Here is a 25,179-nt window from a genome sequence, read left to right as displayed (position 1 = left end):
CAAACCTTAGGGTTTTTCACTCATGTACTTCCCAGGAGTCCCAGGAGTAAACTGCATGCTCATGTATGTACACATTTCTTCGAGGCTGCAACTTTTTGTAAGTTATGGCAGTTTAAACAAATAACTAAACAAATAAAGGTGTGTAATCATAAAAAGTGGGTCAAACTACCACTTGAATGTTGTACAGGTATTATCACAGCCTGGCTGTCTGAGTTCATAATATTTCATGCTTCCAAATAAAGATTCTTCTTTTTTTTCTTTTTTTTTTTTTTTTTGGAAGAACTATAGGAGCTGCAATAATAAATGTTGGCTAGTGACTCACAACTGATCTGTTACAAGCCCTTACCATAAAAGTCCCACCAATGCATCTTTAGCCCATGAGCTTCCATGGCATTTTGTTAAATTCTGACACGAAAGAATGGCGAAGAGACTGCACTTGTCTATATCGACAAGAGTTTTGCTTGAGAGAGAAAAGGGATGTGAGAACTGCACGCATGTGAGAGAGACCCAAGCTTAGTCGAATCACGTCTGTGCAAGCTCATCTCAGCCACATGAAGGCAGGAAGACACTTCCATTAAGTTCTAAGAAGGAAGTGCACAGTAAGTGTGAGATTCATTTCCTTTTTTCATAAATTAATGTGGGAAACAGAGACATGTGGCTTTGCTAGTGTGAATGAGCAATATTCTCCTGGAAGACTGAAATCGTGTGGCACTAATTCTACAACTGGTTTCATATATGTGTAATATGGTAAAAAAAAAAAATAATAATAATAATAAATAAATAATAAAATTAAAGTTTCACACAATGGGAAACATGTTGTTCCCCTAAAGGATGCACAGACATAGCTAACCAGACAAACACCTGTTACTGTTGCTGATATGATGTGTCATAAGAAACCACCGTTCATGCTATTTGTGGGCATTTTACATCAAATGAAGAACCACTGTATAATGCAGAACATCACACAGCACACCACCAAGATCCCAAACACATAATTCACCGTTAGTGCCCATCTCTGTTTAGTGAACAACCAAAGCAGGTGTTGTCAGTAATAAATAACCACTAGATAGAAGTGATCTGATTCCATGACTAAGCCATCCAGAATGTAATCTTTGAATTCACCACAATAACTAGATATGATAAAGCATGTTGTATTATGTCTCAGTGATGACATTTTGTAGGGGGATTTTTTTTACTCTTAAGATTGTTGGTTATGCTACAATGATAATGATGATGATGATGATGATGATGATGATGATGATGATGATTGTTGTAGATGACAATGACGATGATTATTGTTGCTGTTGTTATTACAGCTTTTCAGCTTTTTATTTACAGAGTTTCACTGTTCAGTTTCGGCGTACTGGGATGAGGCCAGAGTTTAACTGTTATAGCTCTGCACAAGTAACAGGAGATATGCATAATTGCCACTAGATTACAATAAAACCAAAATCAGAAAACCGACACCTACGCACAAACTAGTAAAATCCTTAGAATTTTCATGATACTGTCCTGAAATGTTTTCAACATAGTTGTCTCGAATGCTGAATGGTTTTAAACGCGGATTTCAAGCTCTGCTGGTTTCAAGCTCTGCTGCAGTGCTGAGGCAATAAAGATGATGAAACTTTAACTTTCCTCTTTAACTTTCACTTCCGATAGGAAAATTGAAAAGGTGCGGCTGTCGCTGTGAGAAGCGTGTCGCAGTACTTGAACAGGTGGAATTTCATTGCGTCACCAACAGGAAATCCATACATGGATAAAAGACAACTCCGTTTAGGCTTAATGGTAAGTCCCTTAATCAAGCGTCACGCTGCGTATAAATACTGAACTTAGAAGAAGACTTCTGAGAATGTTTGAATGTTACAGTGACCTAGCTTATCAGCAGGTGGTCGTGAACAACATGTCAGCAGTATTCAGGTAGGCTAAACGGTGCCGACTGCGACTGATGTACCTTTTTACTGAACGTCAGTATCTATATGCACATTCTAGAGGCGTCGAATCGCAGCCGTCTATGCGCGCTTGGATTTCTAGTATCATTCCCTTATAAAGATAGACATGGAAATGACGCCGATTAGATTGCTGGTAGTCCTATGCTGAAAGTTGACGCTCTCTGTCGTTTCGCAGCATCGCAAAGCCTCAGTTTGGTCACTGGCTTCTAGAGCAGGTGAAGGGCGGCCAGTACGAGGGACTGTACATGACCGGCACGCACACATTCCGAATCCCATGGAAGCACAACTCAAGGAAGGACTGCGGCGACAAGGACAACAAAATATTCCGAGTAAGTAGACTGACTTGCTTCTTCCTTCGAGCGTCCGTGCAGGACGTCAGAGGGCTCTAATGCTGTCTTTTTCTGGTGTAGGAATGGGCAGTAGTTAGTGGTAAGATCAACGAATATCCCAATGACAAGGCAAAGTGGAAGACCAATTTCCGATGCGCGCTCCACAGTCTCAAACAGTTCGAGATGACAGAGGATAACTCCAAAGACGAAGAGAATCCCCATAAAATATATCGCATCATCGGGGCGCAAAGTAAGATACATCTGCTGTGCCTAACCTACCTAAACATTTTAGAAGAAACCATAAGCCATTGTCCTTTAAGGAGTTGAAGGACCTGTCAATTTTCCCCCGTAGACCAGGAGAGTCAGAATACTATGTACAACTCGGCAGACGGACAGTTAGAGGCAATGGAGGTACGTTTCCATAACACTGATCATCCGTAAAATGCATAGATAAAACTCTGCACACGTGTTGAAGCAAATGATTGATATAATTCGTACATTCCACACTGGATAATATTATTATTACATTATATTGTTTTCATACGCACACACATTCTCCGGAGTACACGGGGGGGGGGGGGGGAGAATATGACGGTGCTTATTGTACTATAAAATGTACTATGACACAACTGAGTTTCAGCACAGGAGACAAATAAAGTTGTTAAGCCATTAATCCTGTTTTTCTACAGCATGATGACTTGTTAAGTCACTTGGGCACTTTACATCTCAATCAACCACAAACAGGTATTTCCCTACTAATATTTCTTTTCCATAGTATAATTATTCCACCAAATAACATATATTTTTAGGGTACTGCTTAGAATGTAGTTCTAGAAGTATAAAAGATTAATGATGCAGCAATCCACAGTAACACCTTGCTGTTTTAACTTTCATTCTGTTTTTCCATTTTTATTTACAGACGTTCAACCTTGGCCAGTCTATCCACCGCAAGTTCTGGCAGGTCCAAGCAACAACTTTGCAGCATCCCTACCTGCTGGCCACCAGCACTGCCTGCAGAATAACAGCCTGCTTGCAGTACCCGTACTAATACCGGAGCCCTACACTACAGGTATGTACAAGTCAATAGGTCGTTCAATGCAATTCCTTTTTATGAGCCAGGAGTCATTTGCTTAATGTATCATATTCCCAGAATAACTTGTAACCATTGTGCCCCTATAATAGTTACCAAAGCACTAACTCTGTCTTTGTCCATGTCTCTTCTCAGTGTACCCGCTGGAGAACCTGCCCTGCCCTTATGAGTTGGACATCTCAATTTACTACAGGAGATCCGAGGTGCTGAGGGAGCGGCGCTTGGCTCCATGCATTCAGCTGCACTACCAGTGTGACCAGTCGGAGCTGAGGGGGGAGTCCGTTCCCTTCCCCAGCACAGAGTGCCTAGTGGACCACAAACAGATCCAGTACACTAAGCGCATCCTGGACAGCATTCAGAGAGGTCTGCTGCTGGACGTGAACTTGCTGGGCATCCACGGCTTCCGCCAGGACAAGTGCAGCGTGTTCGTCAGCACCGCGGACCCGGCCGAGGTCCAGAGGCCGGAGCTGAGGAAGCTGCCGCAGAACTGCAAGGAGCTGCTCTTCAGCTTCGAGAAGTACATAAAAGGTAAGAGGGCAGAGAAAGCAGAACCGAACCACGTCTTAATGGCGCCGCGTGTAAAGCTGCTGGAGCGTCTATAAAAAAAAGTACTGAGTATTGTGATCGCTGCTGCTCTTAGACTTCTGAGTCCACCATCCCACACCTGTATTAGTGGAATACCTCCTGATGCTACTCATGTAATGTCATGTGCATACCTTATATACGTATATATAGATACATACTGCTCCTGTGACTGCTATTTCTATTTGTTGTAAGAACTCTAGTTGCTATTGAAATTTTATTTCTAGGATGTCCATCTGTAACACCAACCCCGCCTATATTTTATTTATCCATGTCTCCTGTGCAATATTTATGATACTGTTACACAGCAATTTCCCTCAGGATCATAAGCGTTATAGCATTTTTTATCTGCAGCACTTTGCAGATGTACTGGACATCATTGTAATAAAAGAGGTATTTTTGTAGGTCTGGGCACTGAGTAAGAAACCCTAATGTAACGTCTAGGAATTAGAACACAGAATAGAGGCCTTTGTGGGTCTCTGGGTGCAGAGCAAAGTCTTTGATGCAGGTGGTTTCAAGGTCTCCATGCAAGCCTAAGGCACATAATTCCCATGAGAAATAACTTCATTAGTATCGGGAAATATCAGTTTTTAAAAGAGTTGAAAGCCTTTCTGAAAGATCTGTGGCTAAGCAGGGTTTATCTTAGCACCAAGGTCGGGGTGAGGCTGACCTACAACTTCAACTTGCAGATTCTTGGTGGTGTGAGTTAAGGTTACTTGTTGGGATAATATTTACTTAAACAGTATTGGATTCCAATTTGCATAATGATCGGTAACTATCATATTATTGGATCTCAGTTTGAATATATTGAATAATGTATGGATTAGATATAATGGGGGAGCTTTCAAACATTAGTGTGTAAAAGAAGGTGGGGTGATTACATAATGACTCCTGAAAACTAAAAGATTTTTGATAGTTAGTCATTCTTAGGAGGATGCCTTGTTAACGTTGACCTGCAATAAAGAACAGGACCAGCTATCTTCTTCAACTAATCCTCAAGTCTGCATCTTTATTCATAAATAAAGTAGAAATTATTCCAGCACAGAGGAATTTAGGAACAACATGGCCTTGCTTATTGACATTGTTTCAAACTAACAAATGCTAAAATGCTTTAGTTTCATACATGCTTATCAGTGTAGTTTTGTGACATTTGTACCTCTGCCTCTCAGATCTCATGGATTTTAAAGAGAACAGGTGTGGACCTCCTAACTACACAATCTATTTGTGCTTTGGGGAGAAATTCCCTGATGGAAAGCCACTGGAGAAAAAACTAATTCTTGTAAAGGTAAAAAAGCTAATTGTGCCTTTTTTGACTTTGTTTTTGTTTTCTGCCAAGCCAAGGACTCAATTTATCCCCTTCTTTCTTGTAGATTGTGCCTCTGATCTGCCACGAGCTGTACAAGAGAGCCCAGATGGAGGGAGCGTCATCGCTGCAAAACGACAACATCAGCCTGCAGATCTCCCACAACAGTCTGTTCGACCTGATCGAAGCCACCTTCTGTCTGCCTACAGCTGACTGAAGCGCCTAGCACGTCCGCCTTAGCTCTGCACGCTGGCTGCGCAGCTTTCACTGGAATGAATGGATTTTAAATGATTGTGTATATAATGTTAGGATGGGAAAACTGTAACAATGATGTAAGATGTAACAATTGTGAGTGAAACTTTTGTTTTTCTCAGTCATGCATTTAGCTGTCCATTCAAAGAAATGCCGTCATGAATCTGAACTTGGAAAACTCTAAGCTCTAGCAAAGAGCATGTTACAAGACTTTTTTCCAGTGAGAAATAAAGTGAGAAAACTCTAATTATTTAATTTATACCATTTGCAGTCTTGATCATGTTGCATCCTATGGAATTTTATAAGAAATCAGTAGTTTTCTCATTCACTTTTGCTAATAAGGACCTAACATGGTTCAGGTTTTATCTTCTAGTGAAGAATGTCCCTTGCTCTGCCTATAGAGCTACTTTTTATACCTTTTTGTATGTTACTTTAAAAAGTCTCTTTTGTGGGGGGGGGGGGGGGGTTTGGGGGGGGGGTTTCTCCAACTTCATGTATTTAAATAAAATTATTCTTGTTAAACCTACGTTTGATTTACTATATGCAAATGTACATTTACTATATTTATTATATGCAAATATAGATAAAGAATTTTCACTTTTATTAAATAAATGCCTAAAGAAAAAGTATTTACAAAACAGAGTGGATTCTCCAGTTCTCACTGAGAATCAAGTACAATTCAAGAATAAGACAGCACATACTACACATGTAGATTTCAACGGGCTGCCTTAGGCTACGAAGGAGAAATTTATCTCCTGAGATTTTGTATTCCTCATGCACTACCAGGATAGATGCAATTTAGACTTAGTTATAGCGAGTCACATTTTGCCTTGTGAGAAAGAAAAGATAACTAACTTATGTAATTATTTTTTACATATCTAAATACTGATGCAAAATGAAATCAAAGAAAATAATAAAACACACTGATGATTGATGCTTTTACATAGACAGAATTAACTCTTGATCCAAGTTGAAGGAAAGGCCAAACATGGTCCACTCCTACTTATCAGGGGTGATCCCAAACACCACCACTCTTTTCAGAGTGTACATCTTTATATTCTCACACACTTAAAAGCGCCAAACTATATGCCCACAAAAGAAAAAAAACAAAAAAATCAAATCCAAAACAAATTGGCAAACCATTTTCATATTCAGCAGAAATTTACTGGCAAAAACATTTAGTAAGAATCTGTTTCTATGCAGTTTAACAGAGGACATATTTGAAAACTGTGGCTGTTAAATATGTACTGTATGGCTTATGGATTAAACAAAACAAAAAGATTATTCTGCTGTTTAAAGTTGCCTTACAGTTCTGTCATGATACAATTTTCAATTAGTAGACAAACACACCATGTATATAAAGTTAGATCTCTTTTACATTTTTCTTTTTACTCTGAAAATAAAATTATTTTAAAAGTAATGAGGGGGGGGGGGGGGCATTAAAGGGACAATACCACCAGTTTAAAGCATCTTCTTACAACCTTACAAACACTGGACAATTGAACAAGTTCTCAGCAGAATTTCAGTTGGAATTTCCAGTGTCTATTTAGCCCCACAGAATCCCATGATTCATTAAATGATACTTCTCAGACCTAATAACAGCATTATAGGTGGAGGATTTGATATGTATTTGCAGTTACCAACAGGCCAGTACAAATTAAGCTCATATCACATCTGGATCCTCAGTTAGAACTTGGTTTTATGATAAGTACATACATCAGTACTAATTTCTTATTTTCAAACAATTTTCTTTTCACAAGTCTATAGTACACACCAACACAGAATGTTACATTGGACTTTGTGTGTGTGTAACCATGACAGATGTCAAGTACTGCTATTCTGCTACTGAACAGGGCTGATTTTCAAATGCAAAGGATTTAATTACATCAGTACAAATATGTGCCAAAAAACACGAGAAACAAAGTGGAGTGGCTTCAGTGGTCTACCAGTCTTGAAATGTTGCTTGACAACCATGTTTACCAAAAATGTTGAAGGAAAAAAAAAAATGCTCCTGTCATTATTATAGAACTAGCAAGCTAAAAATTATGAATATATCGTCTGTACCAGTGGCATACAAGTATGCTGATCTGTATGTTGAGCTCAACTGTACATCTGGAGTACGCCCCTACCATTGTAAAATATTTTTTCCTCCAACCCAATACAGTGTTTTTGTAAGGAGCTAAACCGAGACAAAAATCCAAACAGAAGTAAAACAATTAATTGAACAACTGAATTCACAATTGCTTTAGCCCTTGTAGTTCCCAGCAAGTTTTGAGAGGAGTTGGACTAACAAAGTTGTTGCATTGAGCAGACTGGATGTGTGCTTAAGGGCCACACCCTTAAGTCATTAGCCTGAAGATTCAGAGGTTTTGGGCACTTCAGCAGTCTGCCTCTGTCCAGAGTCCTCCCCTTTGCGATGCTTCCTGGCGTGTTTGTACTTATCCACATATGCTTTGACCAGGTTAGCTACTTTCACTGGGTTAATTTCACCACTCTTACTGTGACACACCTAGTGTGCAAAAGGAAAGAGCATGAAACCAAACATTGGTTAAAAAAATTCAGTATTGGGCAGACTGAACCACTTGTACCTTAGAGAGGGGAGAGAATGTGAAATTGCATACCAATGAAAACAATCTATTCTAGGCTTTTTCTGAGCCAGTTCCACTCTCCCCACCTAGAGGGGCTTGCCTGGCAGATTCTAAAACAGGAACACATTCTCTTACCTTCTGAACAGCCTTCCGCAATATTTCTTTGTACTCCTCCTTTGTTATGTCCCTTTTCTGATAAAAGGGTTTGATGGCCAGCTTTACCTCCTCTATTGCCCGCTCCTGCATGTGAAGTTTCTTCATGTACTGCATGTATGAAAGGACCATTCACGAGGTTACAGACTACATTTGGTAGCCTATATTTTAGGAGTTCTGGTAGATGGTTTGAGGATGTTCAGGTAACTTAGGAACAACTTTATGTCTATTGCCCTAATCTATTCCTAACCATTAACCTTAATGCTCAATGTAAATCCTAAATTTAACCATAACCCTAATCAAGATGAATAATCCTACTGTAGATTTATTGTACATTTCTAAAGTGTAAAAAATGAAATAATTTAATGAAATATTAAACATTGTAGACCAGGAGTTTTGCATCTAGTCTAAATTCCTCATTCATCTTTTACTCCTCCCCCTCCCCCACCCCCCCATTTACAGTCAAGGCAGATTCCTGGGATTAGAATAACCTGGGGTTATTTCCATGGCTCATTCCATAGTAACCAAAAGGATCCAGAATCTTTAATAATGTAGGAGTGCATTGCATAAAAATGACTGACACCGTGGATTCAGTCGGGACTATGATTACATTCCGCCTCCGCTTGTCAAACTAGTAGTTTGTAGTTTTTCCCCCATTTAAAAATGCATGAGGTAACTTCTGTGATGAACCAGAGCCAGTATCCTCTGCCGAGTCTAAAATGTCTTTGTAAAAATAAAAAAAATAAAAAACAGAAAAACTTGCTTGACATCAGTTTTAAATATCTGCTTAAAGTCTGCCTACGCACCTTGTCTTTGTGATGGAGATCCTGTAAGAGATCTTTTCGATGGGATTTGGATCCTCCCTGGGCTGGGGGATTAAGGCTTGCAGATGATGGTTTGGGCGCCACTGGGTTAAGGACTGCCTCCTTGGGAAAAGAATAAAAGGGGGGGTGGGGTGTGATTAGGTGCTGAGATCGATATACTTAATGTGTTTAACGTGCTTAACTGAATTGTCCATCATGGATATACCCTTAAGAAGTTCCACACAATGACTGCTCCAAAGCAAGCAAGGATTACTTTACATCACAATTACAATCTCTGCCTCAATTAAAGCATGTCTGAAGCATAATAAAAATACCTGTAATTATAAATACCACTGTTTACCAAATGAGTGCTCAAGCAGAACAGTAAAGGCAATGCTTAAGTCTGATGGGCATTCCTGTTAGGGTAGTCCATGCTCCTGACCGTCCCATGTGTGGCACAGACTGGCACAGTGTGCTCACCTGTACCAATAACCATCACTGGTCATAGTAACTGAAATAACAACTATGAAGACTGAAGATTATCGCTAAATATACACTATCATGAAACATGGTCAGCACACATATTGCTATGCTTTAATACTTCAAAAACAAGAATTTTGCTTTGAAAAAGCCTGTTGCAAAGTCTAAAACCAGCAGCCTTCCAAGATTCCAATAACATTGGCCTTGGCGCTTCACATCAAGTTTAATAAAACATGGACACGCTAAATCTAAAGTGCATTTGAACACTGCAGAGGTGTTCAAAATTAATAGTCTTTGTAAAAAACTTTCCTCAAAGGCAGCCATGTCTTATTGCTGGTTACAGTTTCCCAGCATTAGGGTTACTTTCATTTACCAGGAAAGCACTGCAAGGCTGCTTTCAGATTCAGTCATGTGGCCTGTACTGGTCTCTGCCAAGTGCATGTGGAATTCTTTCACAATAATAGGACATGCTGCCACCCGGTGGTTGTCACCAGCCATCACACATCTTCTAGTTTTGTGCAGCTCCTGTGCTCTGAGCCAGAGACAGAAGGAAGAGGACAGCACCGTACCTGCCCAAAGCTTTGTGTGGTGGAGGACAACGCAGCCTTGCGGGATCCTTCCTGCTTCAGTTTTAGTTTAAATAGTGCAAGTTCTAAAAGTGACACAGAAGAAAAGGCTGTGTTAACGCTATTAATAGCATAATGTATTATTAGATTAATGTTTTTGGGATGCCTTTCCTACCAAGTTAGCAAAAGCTTTGCATGTGTGTAAAGTGTATTTCTGTTGAATATTACATCAGCTGCAAATTTTGCATTCCATCACACAAATATTCATGCATCTTTCTATGGAAGGTAAAAAAGGACAATTATTTTAAAAGTACTTCATACACACAATGACTTTCTATGAGACCAGCAATTATCAGTTATCACTTTTTGCACTAGTCTTAACTTTGTCCACACATCTTGCATAAAATAAATTACTCATCAAGATGTAAATGATTAGTGATTTGAACTAGAACCATAAACTCCTAACTGCCAACTCCTAACCATAGAACTCATTTCAACTATGTTAGCCAAAAATTGGGCAAATTGGGCAAAATCTCTCTTTTTTTTGGCAATGCAATATCTAAATATGTCTAATCCAAAATATCTAATACAAAGTCTACTAGTGTACAGAAAACACTATACTGTGAAGTTGTGTGATCCCCACAGACCATAAAGACCAATCTCTAATCTAGCATATGCAAGGCAAATGAAGGATCACTCACTGCTCATCTTTTCTGGCTGAGGCTCCTCTGGTTCTTGGATGTTCCAGGTAACTCGTTTGCCCTGTGATTTGGCCTTGGTGCCTGCCATGACTAATACTGGCTCCATCTCTTGTTTAGACCCTGCCGTCTCTTCCTGTATAGTAGGCTGGGGCTCTTCAGTGCCTGTGGTATTAGTTACTGGAGCCTCCTTCATCTCCTTCTTAATAAAGTCTAAGTTGTCAATCAAGTAGTCCACATTGATATCGTCATCTGAAGAGTCCACATGTTCTTGCTTCACTGGGTATGGATGTTGGAAAGGTTCTATTTCCATCTCCTTACTTGCCACTTCAGGCAAACTCATCAATTCACCATCAGTCTCATTTTTAAAGTCCAAAGGAGCAGGGTCAGATGGGTTCAAATTGATGACTAGAGGACCATCACTGCAACAGTGGTCCTCATCATCATCATCCCAAAACTGCTCTACCTTAAACTGTTTTGATGGTTCTAAAATATCATTAGTACTTTTTTCATCTTGTTGTGCTGTGTAACTAGCCTGATCTCCCTGTATGGTTTCCATAAAACTGACATCAGTGAATTCTTGGCATTTTTTCATGATAGGTGATGCAGGTAGTTTTTCCTTTTTAATTTCTTCAGGATTCTTCAATTTGTCACAACATTTAGAATACTGCTCCTCTGTTTTTATATCCTTCAGTATCAGAGACTCTTTAACCTTGCTAATTGGGAAGACCTCTTCTTGTTTGATATCTTCTGGTTTGGTTTCATGGGGTTTATCTGATATACTGATCAATGGAATCTCTTCTGTGATTTCTTCCTGCTTCTTGCACTCTTCAGTTAAGGCTAAATACCAAGGACTACTGGGTTTAGATTCCTTTTCAATTGATACAACTGATAGAGTAGTCTCACAATCATTGCCTACAGTGTCTTTTTCCTTCTCCAGTGAGAGTAAAATGTCATTAGAACTGCGATATGGCTCCTTTGACTCCATAGAAGTAGATTCTAAAGTTTTTTGGATGTTCCGTTCTTTGTGGCGAGAAACCTCTGATATATCCGCTGTCTGTCGCCGATCTCTGGATGTAGCTCTAGAATATATCCTTTTTGAGCTCATCTCATCCGAATCCCCTGGTTCTGAGGAAGACATACATGAAGATGGCCACTCTCTCCTCTCTCGGGACCTTGATCTAGATCTAGATCTAGAGCGAGAACGCCTTCTTTCTTTGGATTTCTTCTGGCAATCTTTCCCCCTGCTGTCACACTGCTCATGGCTCTCGCGTTTACCTTTTCTCCTCCTTGAGCTCTCTCTGCTGCTGGAACGAGTCAAGCGCCTCCCGTCTCGTGAATGTGAATGCCTTCGCTCTTTAGATCTCGAGCGGCAATGCTTTCTTTCGTTGGATCGCGAGCGAGATCGTCTGTGGCTTGGAGATCTTAAGCTTTTGCGCTTTCTATCTTCTGATTGCAAGTGTTTTTTAACCTTATGACAGCTTTCAGAGTCTCTGGATTGGAGAGGTGACTGCCTCCCTTCCTCTGACTTGGATTGTGGTAATCTTGTTTCTTTCTCCTTGCTCTTGCTGCATAAATCAGAGATGCTAGGTACTGATAGCACTTCATCACATAACCCATTATCTTTGGGGACATGGGACTCAGCTAAAGGCTTAGATTTCACAGGAAATGTGAAATCGCCTGGTTCAGCATCTGGTTCAGTTTTCAACTCTACCTTGATCTTCTTGTCACCTCGATGACTGGAGGTTGAACTTGATCCAGAGTGACTCCCAGATTTTGGCGACAGTATTTCAGGAGATACACTCCTCTCTGCATCAGAGATCACAGGACTTCTGCTGGACGCTGTAACAGCAAGGCTAGTAGACTGCATTTGTCCAGTGGATGACTGGTGGGAAGGCCATGGCCATGGGTCATCCTTGGGAAAAAATGTTTCCTCTTTAACTTCCACACATTTTCCAGAACTTTCTTCTTCCTCAGGTGAATCCAGGTCCATGGGATCAGTTTTAATTTGATGTTGAGCACTTTCATTTTGTCCCACAGTTGGCAGCATGATCGTGGCACTTTGGCAATTTGCCTCATGGCGGTCATTCTCAGATTCACCTTCTGAGGAATCAGATCCTGTGGGATTAAAAGGATCATAAACCTCACTCTTCAAAGAGGTCTTTTTTGCCTGGGAATGGGATGACAGCAGCAGTCGTTTGTCCTTTTGGTTTTTCTTTAAGGAATCCTCTCCTTTTGCAGATATGGCTGGCTCGGGTGCAGAAAGCCGGCGAGAATGCCACGAGTTCCCGCTGGTGCTAATACGGAAACTGATGGAAGAAGAAGAGGATGGCCAAAGATTTGATGAAACACTGGCAGATGTTGAAGGAGTGGAGAATGAATTGGAGAACGAGGCAGAAGGGCCTGATCTAGCTGGCCTTTGTCTCTGGCTGTCTACGGACCTATTTTGCTGACTTGTACTTGCCCCCTGCTGGTCAACAGACTGCTGCCTGCCTTTGTCACCTGCTAAGCTTGACAAAGACGATTCCGGTAGGTTGCTGCTGTGGCTCCTGCTATGTCCATTTTCTCTTTTAATCTTTGGTATCCTTGGGAGCACAGACACATCCACCCATACCGATTTAGGTGGAGGTTTCTTTGCAGGGGCTTGTTGAGTGGTACTTTCTCCTTCCCCACGGTGAGTGTCATATGCATTGCTCATAACCCTTGTAGGGTGTTGGCCTCTGACTCCACAGATGCCCCACTGACAGTGGCCAGTTCCAGCAGGGTTTGAGTGCATAAGTCTCTGGGGGGGTGGCATTTGAAAACATGGGTGGACAGACAGAGGTGCACAGGGTGATGTGGGCACTGGTGATGCTGGACAGGGGTGTGGGGAGGAGTGTGATGATGAAGGACCGGATGAGGGTGCAGACTCTCTGCTCAACTGGAATATACTTGTTCCAGTGGAGGGCGAATGCCCCATCTCTCCTAAATTGGGAACACCACTCCTTGGAGAAGACAAGCATACTGAAACAAAAAGAAAAGTCAAACTCAGGACCCAAAACGGCTCTTGCACAGCAGATCTGCAAAGAGATATACAACAATCAGCCTCAACATTAAAACCACCTGGGTATTATTATATAGGTCCCACTTGTGCCTTGAAAACAATTCCAGAAAACTCCACATATGCTTAAATCAGAGTGTTTTGGGGAATTTGGACACCAAGTCAAAGCCTTTGTCAAGTTCCTCAACCCATTCCTGAATAATCTTAGTCATGAAGGGCTGTTCTTGGTCTGTAAAAACATTCAAATACATGGTGCATGTCAAAGTAACATCCACATGAATGACAGGACCCAAGTTTTCCAAGCAGAACATCGCCCAGAGCATCACATTGCCTCTGCCAGCTTGCTTTCTTCCCATACTGCATTTTGGTGCCTTCTCTTCCCTATGCAAGCGAAACACACACACTTGGCCATCCACATGGCATGATTAGTCATCCCAGATAACCTTCTTCTATTGTTCCATGGTCCAGTGCTGATGCTCATGTGCCCACTGTAGACGCTTTCGGCAGTGGACAGGGGTCAGCATGGGCACTCCATCTGGTGTGCAACTAGGTAGCCCCATATACAATAAGATATGATACACTGACTGTGCATTCTGACACCTTTCTATCATAATCGGGATTTTTCTTCAGCAAGTAGCTACAGTAGCTCTTCCGTGGAATCAGAACAGACAAGCTAGCCGTTGCTCCCCATGTGCATCAATGTGCCATTGACAGTTTTCCGGTTGTTCCTTGGACCGCTTTTGGTGGATACTAACCACTGTATACCAGGAACACCCAACAAGACCTGCCATTCTGGAGCTCAGATCCAGTTCACAAGCCTTCACAATTTTGCCTTTTTTAAAAGGTGCTCAAATCCTTATGCTTGTTCATTTTTCCTGCTTCCAAAACATCGCCTTCAAGAGCTGACTTCTCACGTGCTGCCTAATAAATCCCACCCCTTGTAACAAGATAATCGATATAATGACATAATTGATGTAATGAGATAATCAAATGTTATCCATTTTACCTGTCAGTGGTTGTAATGCTGTGGCTGATCGGTATATATTATGATTACAGTCAGTATTAAAAAGGGCAAATATATATATGAATCGTGTTTCATTTTTAAGTGTAATGTGTACTTCTGCTCTAATGCAGTTTATGTACAATCTGTTTCAACACTAACATTCTTCCTGAGTGAAACAAATAACAAAGCAAAGCAAACTTGCAGCCAAGAGCTCATGGCTTACCCGGTTTTGCGGCTTTGAGAGAGCCGTCTCTGTTGATGACCACGTCGGAGCTGTCCATGAGCAGCAGGCTCTGTCCGCTGAGGATGGTGCCCAGCAGGTCAGGCAAAGCTGCAGGCTCGGCCACCTCTTCTACCAGGGGGATACCGTGTCCTCTCCCGCTAACCAGCCAGATAAGCCAACCAGAGTCACACATCAACCAAACACGCACACACCTCTAGAGAGCAGATTTCACATCCTAAAGTGTATCCAGCATTTTTGATAAAAAAATACAGAGAGAACATGTTAAATGTACTGTGTCAGTCATAACACTGTGGTTAATCATTTCCATGTACTGATATCATAACTTAAATTTAAGAACTACACAACTGATAACAGAAGCACTCATAGACCTCAGTCGGGTCCATGGGGAAATACATCACTGCTGTCTTCTCACAGATAAAGGCCCAGGTAACCTAATGAAATACTGCAGTGTTTGAAAATAACCTCCTCTTGTCAGAGGCATTTGCATGAGCGCTGCAGTGAGAGTGCATGGGGCGACCCCTCACCCAGCCAGGCCAGCAGATATGGGTCTTGCCACAGGCTGGTGTGAGCGCAGCGCCGACTGTGACAAACCCCGGCGCTTAGCCTGCAGCAAAGAGGCCAGAGCCGGTGCTTGCTCCATCTCTTCATCCCTGAGAACCACACACAAATAAAAGGCACCTAATAATAATATACAGTAAATGTCAACTCTACACACATGAAAACAAAACTCTAAAAGCAGTGAAAAAAATACATAATAGTAAAAATATCGAAGATGAATGACCTCTGATAACTGTCTCAATATGACAACTGTTAACCTTGATTAAGGTTACAATAACATTGTCAAACTGACCTGTCATCAAATGGGTCGAGGTCGAAGGGGTCACCGTAAATGGAGAGGGAAGCGGCCCCAATGTCTGCTCTCATGCTGCCCAGCGTTTGCTCGGAGGGCCGATACACAGAGGGGATGGAAGAGCTTCGGGCAGGCTTCCGGATGCCTAGGTTCCGTGCGATGCGGCCGCGGGCCGTGACCTCCTTCACCACCTGGGAGGACAGTCTTCTTCATGAAGCTAATCACTACAGTGGTTCATATTAATCGGCATGTTCGGCCCCGCAGCTTGGACTGGGGGTAAAACTAAAGGGGGGCACTGTGGAGCAGAAGATCGAACTGGATGACATGATCCATCCTGCTCAGGCGCAATGACAGACAGCTCTTCTGCTGTTCCCCTCTCCTACAGTGTTCTTAGAAAACCTCATCCATTTACATTCATCATGGTTTAAATGCTGATTCAGCTGGGGGGGGGGGGGGGGTTGACATGTATTTTTATGCAGGACAAATCCCAGGGAAATTTCAAATGCTACAGAAAGTGCTAATGTGTGAAGTAGGCCACTACGTACCATTTTTTTTCTCGATTTTGCCCTCCTGTGCTTACGCTTGCGTCTCTTCGTTCCCGTGCTTGGAGCTTTACTTCCAGCAGCTTTCCCTTCTTTTTTGGTTCTCTTCCTTTTAACTGTATTAAAATATTACATATTCTGATATACAGCAAGAGGACTAACTACAGTAAACAGAGAGAATGTCAACATTTCAACTACTGCTGACCTAGTACTGTGTGCAGCGACAAAGATGCATTTATCTCTCTACACACTAATCACTAATCACTGATGACAGCAAACGGGGACGGGCGATGTCACTGTTCACGAGTCGTAGCCGCTACCTGTCCTGCGTCTCCTGTGGGATCGTGGGCGCGGCGTCAGATCGCGCACGTACACAGCTGTGTTGAGCCCAGCCACCACAGCATCGATGGTCTCGTCGAGCCAGGTGGACTGCGTCCAGTAGTGGGGAGCAAGCTGGCACACAGCAGCAAAAACAGCACAGCCGTCATTCAGCACGCCTTACAAACATATGCAGAAATAGCCCTGGCAGACACAATGCACTCAGTAAACACTTAGGATGTCTATTACTAAACAGCTTGATTAATGTGACGGTGACACGGTCATACACACTGACACAAGTCAAACACTAACCAAATAATGCAAATGAATCTGTCAGTGGTAATTCAATCAGATTCCAAACAGGCAAGATTAATAATCTGATGTCCACCATTATTAACGCACTACATTGTTTCTTAAAGCTTTTTAAACTTAAAATTAGATGTGGTCAGCAAGTTTTCAAAGGGCTGTTTCACTGAACATAAAGCAACTTTGACACCCCTCCTATAATAACCAACCAGGAGATGGTTTCCTGAACGCATCACAGCATAAGCAACATCGTTAAGACAGTAGTCTCCCTAAGTGTTCATAATGCTTTTATGAGGACCATCTATTATTAGTTATCCCTGTAAACCCACAGCTATAGAACATTAGAATAGCCAGGCAACAGCAGCATGCAAACCTGGGCAGCAGTGCGTGCCTGTGTGATGCGGTGTCGGTTGACGTTGGCGCGGACCCTCTCGCTGTGCTGCGTGCGTGCAATGGCCCGGGTGGGCCTCGGGCCTGCCGGCCGAGAGTGGCTAGTTGTGGGAAGAGTGCTGCTCTCATGCTCGCGCAACCGTTCACCCCCTGCAACAGGATGAAAGATCTTTCTAAAAGTGAGGTGGTTAAGTGAGTCTGAACAACAGTTTTCTATAGTTCTAGGCACATACATGACTTGTAACATGTTAGAAATAGTTTTGTTGCATTTTTTTTTTTTTACTTGTGTTGTGGTTGTTTGCCGCACATTCTGGGCAAAACCACTCTTCAACAGGTACAGCATTCAAGGGTGGTGTCAAGCACTCCATGTGATACCTATAATAGAAGAGAGAGAGCGTAGAGAGGTCTTTAAAAAAAAAAAAAAAAAAAAAAAACCTCACTCACTACAGCACTTTCCAGAACATGGTTGTTTCAATAGGCTGAATCTGTTGCTGAATGACAACATTTTAACCTGTCCTCTGACATTAGTTCTTATTCAAACAAAACAACAAACAAAAACAACAAACCGCAGCTAGAAACTGACTGACCCAGCATCACATCCATCACAGAGCAGCAGCCGATCCTCGCGGTCGGTACCCCCGCACACCTCACAGCTGGTCTGCTCCAGATCCACATCCAGCTGCCCTTCTTGGCCAGGCTTTATGGGTTTCTGAACTGTAATCTATACACAAACACACAGACAGACAGCATTTCTGTATATTCAAAGACGTCAAAGATCACTGTAAGAACTACGGTACCCAGTGCTGCTTTTCTTTAAGGTCACCAAAGGTATTCTGGCCATAATCATTTCAGCTACATACTGTTTTCTGGACTTTTCCTCCATAGCATTTTCTCAGCAGGATAGTAGTGAAGGCAAGCCGGTCCACGGGACATGAGTTGGCATTCTAATGACAAAAGAAAAGAAGGAAATTGAACATGCTGACCATTCAGACTATGATAATGAACATCGTGACCAATCTCATGGTCCACCAAGGGTACGAGCATGAAACCTCCTGAGAACTGAAAGTTTTGTCCAGGTGATGATACAAGAAGCTGCTTATTAACTGCATCTGAAGACTAGGTAGCTAGTTCTAGCTTTGATCCTGGGCTCATCCTACACCCTACAATCTTATAATGCATTATAATCCAGCTCTGTAGTGCTAACCTTGGCCCACTCCAGAATGCAGTCCAAACAAAAGTAGTGTTCACAGCTCTCAGGCGTTGCTACCGGTTGCTCATGGAACGAGTTGAGGCAAATGGGGCATTTGTCCGCATCCTCATCTGAACTCAAGCCAGCCAGGTGAGTAGGTGCACTCCCCACTGCCTCCTGTTGGTCCTTCTCAGCATCTTCACCTAGCAAGCACAGTATAAAGATGGAATAAAACACCCATAACTGAAAATATGAATATTTTTTCGATAATATACATTGCCATTGTTATATTGTGGAGAGCAAAAGTTATTACTGTCATTTTGATAATTTAACAACAAAATGCAAAACAGCACTTCATTGAAATGACACGTTCATACGTTCACTGGCATCGTCCTCATCCTCTTCACCATCCTCATCTTCTCCACCCAGGGAGTCATGATCATCTTCCTCACTGTCTGTTGCTCCTTCCTGTGAGTGTTCAGTATCTTCTGAATTGTCTTCAGAGTGACAGATATATTAGATCAGGGAAGGAATAAGCTATGAGGCCATGCATCCCAGAATGATGACTGAATAATCAGTAGGCTGTACACACCTTCATCAGAGATGATGGATGCAGCAGGTCTTTTGCCCTTTCCATGGGAAACATTCTTATTGATCAGCTCATCCTGACTGTCCTCTTCCTCCATGACTCCTGTGTATTTCAGTTCTGAACTAATGAATAGAAATAAGACGCTATAAAAATAGAATTATATAACGACAAACAACTCATGATCGCTTCAATTAATCTGTATTTAAAAGCATGAATCTTTGGTGAAAATTCCATAAAATCTTCCACTGATTTCGCTTGTAGCGACATTTGCGGCTTCAGTGCGACGCCGTCATTTCTATTTGCATCTTATTGTGGACACAGCAAACAAACAGTTGTTCATTTCCATTTATCTTAGCCTACGTTGGACAGTTATAAAGACATTCTTATGTTCTTTTCCATAAAGTAACTAACAATGACAAAAGTCTCATTTTACACAAGTCCGAACAACGGCCGGGATAACAACATCCCCGCTGGTATTTGGAAGGTATCTTAGCTAACGCGAAAGTGACAAGCTAGCTAGCTAAGCTACAAACAAAAGCATGACCCAACTCACATTAGCAATCTTTCTTGACATTATCATTAAATATGGGATTTCATGCTTTTCAGCTTTCCACACGTTTCAGCTATGCAGAGACTACATGCGCTGAGATTTACTTAGCTATCAAAAACGGGAGGGTATAATGAAGGATAGTTAGCTAGCTCGCCCTACTCTCTGGCTAATTTTAACTCATCTGCTATGCTTGCTATAATTAATGACTCGGCCGCTGTTAGTTGCACTCCAACTGAACCGCGGTCGTTTAAGACATTAGTGTGCTCATTTCTGACTGCATTGGGAATTTATAAGTGTAAGTCATATGCACCTACCCTGAACGGATATGTATGACATTATTTGCACTTTGTAGTCCAGCCCGTTCGGGTTTTGAGTGACGCTACCGGCTGGAGAAAGCGACGGAAATGGCCGAAAGCACTCAGATCACTGTCACACTCTTAAAGCAACAGTAACGGCTATTGTGCTTTATTTGCATTTTTATTCTGTAACTTTCTATAGACATATATTCTACCAAAAGTATGCTTCATTATATTAGTCTAATTACTGGGCTTGTCAAATCTGTTCTGAGAGCAGCACTGTAACCTCAGTAACATCTCACAACAGACTGCAACCGCAATTGATCAGTGTTGGGCAGCAGCTGCCTAATTTACCAATACCTAATTTACCAATTTCCAAGCAGATTGAGGTAATTTTCCGATCTTACTTTAGAAAATGTACCATTTTAGCATTATTATACATTATTTAGAACAGCCCCAAAAGCTAATTGTGAAATTCTGTCAGATTCAAATGAATGTTCTTTTATATTTATGTATTAACCACTGTGATAGTTTTATTGTATTTTCAATAGGAAGGGTTTTTTTTTTTAAATAGTCCTCCCACTTAGTTGACCAAAAAGAATTTAACAATAAGATTTTCATTTGTTTCTTATTTATTATTGTCATTAGTACATGCAGAACAGAGTTACCAAAAGGTCTAAATTTTGAGCTATGACTTTTGGAGGCTATTTAAGTTGTGCCTAAACATGCAGACGGAAGAAGTGCCAATGCCAGTAAGTCAGGCCATGTTGAGGCTGAAAAGTGACCATAAATCTATCTGAGCCATAGCCATCCCATTAGATGTATTAAAATGAAGTGTGTGGTAATTTGTTAAGTAGCAAGAGTGCACTAGTGGGTTTAGCATTCACAAACAACCTGGGAAACCATAGAACTCCCTGGTAAGAAATGGCTGAGAAATATGTTCAATCATACTTTCAATAATAAAGAGTAACTATTAAACTGGAAAGAACAAACAAACCACTATTCAGGAAGTAGAAATTTGCCTAAGATTGCCATAAAGAGAAGTACATAACAGCATGACTTCAGAGGGTTTGCCCCAGGATGCCAACCGCTGCAAGGCTTTAGACCAGAAAGGCCAGGTAGCAGTGTGTTATGGTACATGAAAATCTTGTAGAGTTATGGGACAATGGCCTCGTGACATATGAGAGGAAGCTTAACCTGCACCAGAATGATGGGAAGAGGAAAATATCTAGAAAAAAATGTTCATATTCCGAAGTGAACCATGTCCTGTGCGAAACATGGTGGCATGAGCATGCATGATCTTCACTGGAATGGTCACACTTTGTGCATGTAATGCCTGACAGTAGAATAAATGTGTCCTGAAACATCAGATCTGATCCAACTACATGTCAGAAAAATCAGTGGAAATTGTTTCACATTGAAGCATGACAAGTAGTATGTCTCAAAACATACTACTAAATCTGATATGGCACTTTTAAAGGCCAGAAGGTGGAATTGCCTTTAATGATAAAATTGTTCAAACAACCTGAACCTCTCACAATATTATTATATGTCTGTGCCAAGGTGTCAAGTGGTAGTGGCAGTGATAGTTCAGTGGTTAAGGTTCTTGACTTGTAATTGGAAGGTTGCTTGTTCAAGATGCCACTGTTGGGCCCCTGAGCAAAGCCCTTAACCCTCAATTGCTCAAGTTGCACTCAGTCATAATTGTAAGTTGCTTTGGTTAAAAGTGTCAGCAAAATGCTGTAAATGATCAATCAACTTTTGATCAGATGTTCTTTGTGTCCAACTGTACATAGACCATAAGCTAAGGTCCTCTGCAAGAGGTATGCTCACTGGCATGATTGTATTAAGGACACCTTTTTCAAAATCCCCTTGTACAAAATGGCTTTTGTTACACACCCTGAAATGGGGGGAGGAAAAGTGCCAGACCTCCAATATAGATGTCATTCTGAATGTACACCCTGACAGTCCTTCTTTTATTTTATCCAATGTCTTGGAGCAGAGCCAAAATAAGTCAGCTATAACGACGAAAGCATGCACCCTCTCAGTGACACATAAAGTGTACTTATATTACCAGAAATTATTAATCATCTAATGACAAGTCAGACTGTTACACCCATTGAGATTTGCAGTACACTGTATACTGACTTACTAGAAATGTAACACACACTAGACTTGTAATAAAGTCAGTATCCCAAAAAGTACAAACTGAAGAACTGTCTTATCATTAATTAAATTCCAACATATTTAGGTATCTGTATAAAATTTACTGGATATGAAAAATGTACAGTAAAGTGTTCCTTTAGTTAATTCCTTATAATTCTGTTCATTTAGGCCATAGAAGGCTTACGTTTAATATCAAGCTATCACGTTTTCATTTATTGCGTTTGTTAAAAATATTTCGCTCTGTGCTCTAGCTTTTAACAAGTATTTTTACAATTTCGCAATCCAATCCAAGACCCTATTCTTACTGAGTAAACTGTCTGCTTGGGTTTATTTGATAAGGCTATAAGGCCTTTCAGAAACAGACGGGGTTTTTTTGTTTGTTTTGTTTTGGTTTGGGGGGGGGGGGGGTGGGAATGGCGTCCTCGCGCCATCACACACTCTCTCTCTCTCTCTCTCTCTCTCTCTCTCTCTCGCTCTACTATCATGCTGCATCCTTGCTACGTGCACATTTACACTGGCTTCATGGCAACAGGGTACACAAGCGAACAGAGTCCAACCACTTTTTACGGCGGGTAGGGTATTCGTTTATAAAAGTCACAAAATCATTTAACATTGGTCTCCTATTCTAACGCTACGTTAGACCCCCCATTCTAAATTCAAATGGCAACTGAACGTGCTATAAAGTCACAGAAAAACTGTCAACAGCAGGAAATAGACGATGCGATAATGGTTCATTCCCAAAGTAAGACGTGCAAAACCGAACGCACCGCACCCCAACTATAACTCAGACAAAATCCACCAAACACGTTCGTGATACAACGTACGCCCCCTGAAGTCTGCCATTCGATGATTTTGTGTGAGGGGCGGTATTTATCCAATAAATATAAGTTGCTGCTGGCTGACTATTATGCCAGTAAAACCTGATTTGCATAAGCAGGTCAGGTTGCAGATGCAGAGGAGTGGGCAGGGTTGGGATAGCGCAAGTGAACTGAACTTCTGCGCTGGTCTTCAGAACCATGCTCAAAATGTTACTTCATTAAGAAACGTGTTAATTTGAAGAAACGATTGCTGTGTTCCTTTAATTTTAATGGGGCGGTCCACCTGGTAATTGGATTCATTATATTACCTTCGATTGAGGCCATTTGATGGAAAACTTGAGCGGTGAGTAAATGGGTTACAGTATAAATATCAGAAATATATTTTATTATTATATGTCTGTGCTATGTATACAAACATTACAGTAGAAAATGTTATATATTCGTATAACTGTGATTTATATTTTCCCTACATTCTCGGGATTATTTTTAATGATCAGCTAAAAATAGAGGTGCACTAATTATTTAACCATATAAATGTTGCCACTTTGTAGAGTGGCCTCTTTTTAAAGACACTTCGATAAAACACGAGTTAACTAAGACCAAACAGTGTTAAAACCGACAGTTTGGTTTGTTTACCCCGCAAATCTAATCTTATTCTTTGATTTCACATGCAGGCCAAACCTGTACTGGTTTAAATAAATCCCTATGCTTTAAATATTTAAGGTTGAAATGTTACCCAACAAATTGATTTATATTTAACCTCGTAACTGAGTAATATCGGCGACAATGGTGGTTTATTGTGTTTTTGTTTTGTCTTTGTTTTGTTTTTAAATTTAGTATTAATCAATGCTTCTCATAATTACTTTGATCTATTGTTTCCTATAGCATCGTGCGGCGCGTTTCTCAACATGTCAGATTTCTGAATGCAGGTAAGCCACTGACTAACGCACATTGCGCCTATTCTCGATTCCACTGTGCGTGTGACAGCGGCTAACCAGCTCTTGGATGTGTCTCTGAGTTGAGCAGTCGTGGGAATGCCCTTCGGAAGACTACTTCATATGTCGCGCTGAACGGGTATAGCCCTTTATTGGATGTTTTCCTTCGCCATTGTGGTAGTAGAGCCTACGTGCCAGATGTCACAGTAAAGAACTTTCCAAGTACCATAGATTTTTCATGAATACCAAGCGCTACGGAATCTTGACTGAACTCTGATATCGAGTTTTGATATGTAATGCAAACCCGTCTTTATGCGGGCACTTGTATTTTAATGTTGTTGTATTTTCTTTACACGCTACTTACGTGTTTGACCCCTCTTTCAACCTCTTAAACTTTTCAAGTTAGTGTTATTTGAACCAGTTTGTGATTGGAAATACCCAAATGGTGAGCACACTATAATAGCGCTATTTTGAGGACACTTTTAAAAGCTCAAATGTGCACTGTACATGTCAAAATTAAAATTTATTTTATGTAGATTGAATGGTTTTGCTTCTTTTTTCCTACTTTAAATATGGAAATGTTTTTACACAATTTCTCATTTTTATGAACATTACTAGTGACATCACACCCATAAGTAAAAATCACCCTTGTCCGTAGTTTTGTCCAGCACATGCTACATTCACTTTTCTCATGCATGATGTCCTGCGGAAGCAAGGTTTTCAGCGTGTGTGCGTGATGGACACAAATGTTTATACTATGAATGGCTTTGAGCCACAAAAGGGCATTTCAAAAGTTTACGGCGTGACCATATTCACGGAAAATACTTGAGCCTGTTAACCTCTCTGTGTAAGAATGCGTCATCATTCTTATAAGTATTAAGAGGAAGGCGTGAGGAATATTGTGGCTTGCCCCTCCTTTTTATCCTATATACATTTCTAATGTCACCTATTGCCCACTGGACAGTGTGAATGCTGCTTGCTGTGTCCCAGAACCTCCATGTTTCAGACTGACAGGTGCTAAAGCTGTTGGAAATCCCTGATGTTATTAATATAATCTGATTTCACATAATTAATTTTGATATTCAAACAGACAATCCAATACTGAACAGCTTGCACACATTAGTGTAACCAAGCTGGTCTTAATGATAAT

The 25,179-nt window shown here is 41.1% G+C and overlaps 2 protein-coding genes and 1 long non-coding RNA gene across 10 annotated transcripts; 2 read left to right on the top strand and 1 right to left on the bottom strand.

Moving 5' to 3' along the window:
• Window positions 1–1,659: 1,659 nt before the first annotated feature.
• On the top strand, window positions 1,660–5,764 carry irf7 (interferon regulatory factor 7). Of its 2 annotated transcripts, none has more exons than XM_035534163.2 (9): window positions 1,660–1,785; window positions 2,125–2,278; window positions 2,360–2,528; window positions 2,631–2,689; window positions 2,968–3,022; window positions 3,198–3,347; window positions 3,504–3,896; window positions 5,120–5,235; window positions 5,321–5,764. In XM_035534163.2, the coding sequence occupies exons 2-9, from the start codon at window positions 2,195–2,197 to the stop codon at window positions 5,468–5,470; spliced, it is 1,176 nt and encodes a 391-aa protein (XP_035390056.1). In that variant the 5' UTR covers window positions 1,660–1,785; window positions 2,125–2,194; the 3' UTR covers window positions 5,471–5,764. The 2 variants fall into 2 exon arrangements, with proteins under 2 accessions (XP_035390056.1, XP_026872213.2); XM_027016412.2 differs by lacking the exon at window positions 1,660–1,785 and adding an exon at window positions 1,817–1,917.
• A 321-nt stretch (window positions 5,765–6,085) lies between these two features.
• phrf1 (PHD and ring finger domains 1) lies at window positions 6,086–20,235 on the bottom strand. 7 transcript variants are annotated; one of them, XM_027016402.3, is made up of 18 exons: window positions 20,129–20,235; window positions 19,268–19,386; window positions 19,053–19,172; window positions 18,691–18,878; window positions 18,347–18,430; window positions 18,074–18,207; window positions 17,770–17,861; window positions 17,470–17,636; window positions 16,793–16,925; window positions 16,476–16,588; window positions 15,931–16,121; window positions 15,605–15,730; window positions 15,060–15,217; window positions 10,797–13,796; window positions 10,099–10,181; window positions 9,053–9,172; window positions 8,229–8,357; window positions 6,086–8,014 (listed from the first exon to the last, which is right to left on the bottom strand). In XM_027016402.3, exons 2-18 carry the CDS (start codon window positions 19,359–19,361, stop codon window positions 7,853–7,855), a joined length of 5,094 nt encoding a protein of 1,697 aa, XP_026872203.2. In that variant the 5' UTR covers window positions 19,362–19,386; window positions 20,129–20,235; the 3' UTR covers window positions 6,086–7,852. The 7 variants fall into 7 exon arrangements, with proteins under 7 accessions (XP_026872203.2, XP_026872204.2, XP_035379396.1 ...); XM_027016403.3 differs by having other exon boundaries at window positions 17,488–17,636; XM_035523503.2 differs by lacking the exon at window positions 20,129–20,235 and adding an exon at window positions 19,818–20,031.
• Window positions 20,236–23,200: 2,965 nt separating this feature from the next.
• LOC113581326 (uncharacterized) lies at window positions 23,201–24,564 on the top strand. The gene is made up of 2 exons (XR_003411057.3): window positions 23,201–23,437; window positions 23,980–24,564. It is a non-coding gene; the product is annotated as an uncharacterized LOC113581326 (long non-coding RNA).
• The last annotated feature ends 615 nt before the right edge of the window (window positions 24,565–25,179 follow it).

The sequence above is a fragment of the Electrophorus electricus genome, chromosome 4 (genome assembly GCF_041902795.1).
Source record: "Electrophorus electricus isolate QZ-2024a chromosome 4, ASM4190279v1, whole genome shotgun sequence".
Lineage (NCBI taxonomy): Eukaryota > Metazoa > Chordata > Actinopteri > Gymnotiformes > Gymnotidae > Electrophorus > Electrophorus electricus.
Note: the sequence above shows the minus strand (reverse complement) of the source record. Positions and strands in the feature narration are given on the sequence as shown.